The sequence below is a fragment of the Tauraco erythrolophus genome, chromosome Z (genome assembly GCF_009769465.1).
Source record: "Tauraco erythrolophus isolate bTauEry1 chromosome Z, bTauEry1.pri, whole genome shotgun sequence".
Taxonomy (NCBI): domain Eukaryota; kingdom Metazoa; phylum Chordata; class Aves; order Musophagiformes; family Musophagidae; genus Tauraco; species Tauraco erythrolophus.
In genome coordinates this window covers 3,303,261-3,306,303 of record NC_141496.1, presented here as the reverse complement: position 1 = coordinate 3,306,303, position 3,043 = coordinate 3,303,261, and the positions used below count along the sequence as shown (strand labels likewise).

The 3,043-nt window shown below is 50.1% G+C and overlaps 1 protein-coding gene across 1 annotated transcript; it reads right to left on the bottom strand.

The window, feature by feature from the left end:
* Nucleotides 1–358: 358 nt before the first annotated feature.
* Nucleotides 359–1,246, bottom strand: SMAD7 (SMAD family member 7; the record flags this gene model as incomplete). The annotated part of the gene is made up of 1 exon (XM_009980345.2): nucleotides 359–1,246. A coding segment is annotated over one exon (645 nt), but the record flags the coding sequence as incomplete, so codon positions are not given.
* Between the last annotated feature and the right edge of the window lie 1,797 nt (nucleotides 1,247–3,043).

Sequence of the window (3,043 nt, the reverse complement as noted above, 5' to 3'; positions counted from 1 at the left end):
AAGCAGTGGAAGGATGAACACAGTGACAAGACGTGAACCCAGCGACAAGGAAAAAAAAATATTAAATTAAAAGAGTGGGTAAAAAACCGATTGGGAAGGTTTTGCAGCATCCTTCAGCGGCAATGTGGGGTTAGCACCACTGGGGAAGGGAGTCTCGGTGTCACTGTCATCAGGGACGACTCGCAGCAAGGGGTAGGTGGTGCATAAAAAAAAATGCAGGTATCTTGTTGTTTTATCCAAGAGAAGGAGCTGTAACATATAGCAAGTGGCTTCCGAATCCATGGATCACATAGGATAATCCTTTCAGAGGCGTGAAATAATTATCGTATGCAATCCAGTACCCCCCCACCCCCCACCCTGCACCCTTCTCTTGCCCTTCTGAGTTATTGGTCATTCACACTTTTAAAAAATAGATATATTTATCAAAATACCCAAGGCAAAAAAAAAAAATCTTTCCATAAGCTATTTCTCAAAAGGCAGGGGTGGGGGTGGAACAAACAAAACAAAACAAAAACAAAAAGTTTGCATGAAAAGCAAGCACTCAGAAGGAAATAATAGCAGCAAAGTAGTATAAATGTCATGAGTCCACTCTTGTCTCGAGTCATCGGTTATTAAAAATAACCTCCAACCAGCATGGGCAACTGCTGATAAACTGTCTCGTGTAGCACTGGCCCCAGCCTTTCACAAAGCTGATCTGAACAGTAAATCCGGTCCATGGCTGCTGCATGAACTCATGGTCGTTGGGTCTCTGCAAGCTGTACGCCTTCTCGTAGTCAAAAGCCTTGATGGAAAAACCTGGAAACACTTTGTGAACCAGCAACGTCCTGGAGTCGGGGTTGTCCAGTGTGGCCGACTTGATGAAGATGGGGTAACTGCTGCGGTTGTACACCCACACGCCGTCCACTTCCTTGGTGAGCTGGATTCCATAGCCGATCTTGCTGCGGACCTTCTGCACCAGTTGGCTTTTGTTGTCGGAGTTGAGCTGTCCGAGGCAGAAACCATTCCCCTGAGGTAGATCATAGAAGATATCCAGGGAGGGCTCTTGGACAGAGTACAGCCGACCCACGCGCGTCTTCTCTTCCCAGTATGCCACCACACACCAGTGTGACCTATCCCCTGGCTCCTGAAGAATTTGAGAATCTACAGAACAGGAGGAAAAAAGGAAGAAAAGGAGAAATTGAGGACCGTGGGGATAACATGACCCAAAACAGATGCAACGCTGGCAGGTCCTTGCCTGCCCATGTCTTCATGACACTCTCCACGCACACACCAATGTCCACAGCGCATCCACCGTTTCCCAAAGCAATGTGCTAAGGCCACTGTTAAGACCATTTAAGTTGACCCAGGTTTGGGTCAACTGTGCTGCTTCACTGCCTAGCTCTGGTTTAGGGATGTAGCAGTTATGGATTCTCCAGGTCGATACAAGAATCACCAGGTCCACCTTCAGAAGTGGCTTGAGACTCACCAGAAGCTCCCATGCTGCAGCCATCCCTCACCCAAACCATCATGAGGACCACCTTCAGTGCCAACAAAAGAGATGAGATGCTCCAGCCAGCATCCAAGACCAAACACCCTAAAATCCTTATTTGCACCCACCAGATGAAGAATCTGTTTCCATAAGTAACTACCCACTATGCACAGACAGCAAAAAAAATTAAAAAAGAGGTGCTGCTACAAAAACCACGTTGAAGGTCACCCTGTGGGACCAGGCGGGACAAGGACTCGCCTGCTCTAGTTCATGGGGCTTTGCCCTGCCTGCAGACAGAGCCTGGGTGATGGAGATGATGGAGACCTGACCGGTGGGGAAGCACCATCAGATGGTGGCAGGGTGGGGACCAAAAATCTCTCTGGACAGAAATGGACTAAAACCAAAAAAAAAAAACCCAGAAAATCCCCAAAAAGTCATATTTGCAGAGCCCTTCTTTCGCCCCCCTCGTCCACAGCTCACCCCCTGCGAGGAACGAGGACACAACCGAGGAGGAAAAAGCAGGGGGGGGAATGAGAAACATGAAAAAGCCCCTTTTCCCAACGGAGGATCCTGAGCAGCCCAGTGCTGCTCAGCAGGTAATTCCTCCCCAGCCTCACCAGGCATGTTAAGACCTGGGAACTATTCATCTCTGTAATTGTATTTAAAAAAAAAAAAAAAATCAAGCTGGGAATGCAAGTTAGTGAGCACTAGTGAAATAATCCCCTGCCCCATGGGAACAGCTATGGGACTGGGGGTGGTGGGTGACCCCAAAACCCTCCCGAGCACGAGTGACAGCCCTGTTTTCTCTATTTTTTTTTTCTATTAATAAGCCAGTTTTCCCAGTGCAGGCATTTTCCTCCCGTCTCCGAGTTGTGCTTCAAACCCTGCACTATGCTTTTTTTTTTTTAAAAAAAAAAAAAAGTCCAGCCACACACTTTTAATTTCCTCATTTCTCTGCCAGCAAGGAAAATACTTCTCCAGTTGCTGGAGGCAGCTACTAAAAACGGGCCTGACTGCGTATGCCCCAAACCAAGGACCCTCACTCCCGGGTAAAACCAGGGATGGGGGTCCCAGCAGTGGGGGGGTGGCCACCGAGACAGTATTCGTTGAGGTGCGCCCCGGTTTGCCCTTCTTCCATCTCCCCTTTCCAGTGCCTCCCGAGACTTTGTTGTGAATAATTTTACATTCTGCTCAAACCTGGCACTGGGCGAGGGATCGAGGGGGACAGGGTGGGCAGTTTGAGTTACATCCCCTCTAACCCAAATGGGGTACCCCTCACCCAAGAGTGCACCTGGAGGGGTAAGAAACACCCCCAGGATGGCGTTTCCCCCATCCACCTGGGAGATAGAGGAATTGGGGGGGGGGGGGGGAGCACTGCCTGGGAGACAGAAATCTGGGGAGGATGCTCCTGGATCTGGGCGGGGGGATGCTCCTGGATTCAGGGCAGGGGGATGCTCCTGGCTCCAGGGGAGCGGACGTTCCTGGATCCAGAGGGGTTGATGCTCCTGGATCCAGGGTGGGGGGATGCTCCTGGATCCAGGGTGGAAGGATACTCCTGGCTCCAGGGGGAAGGGA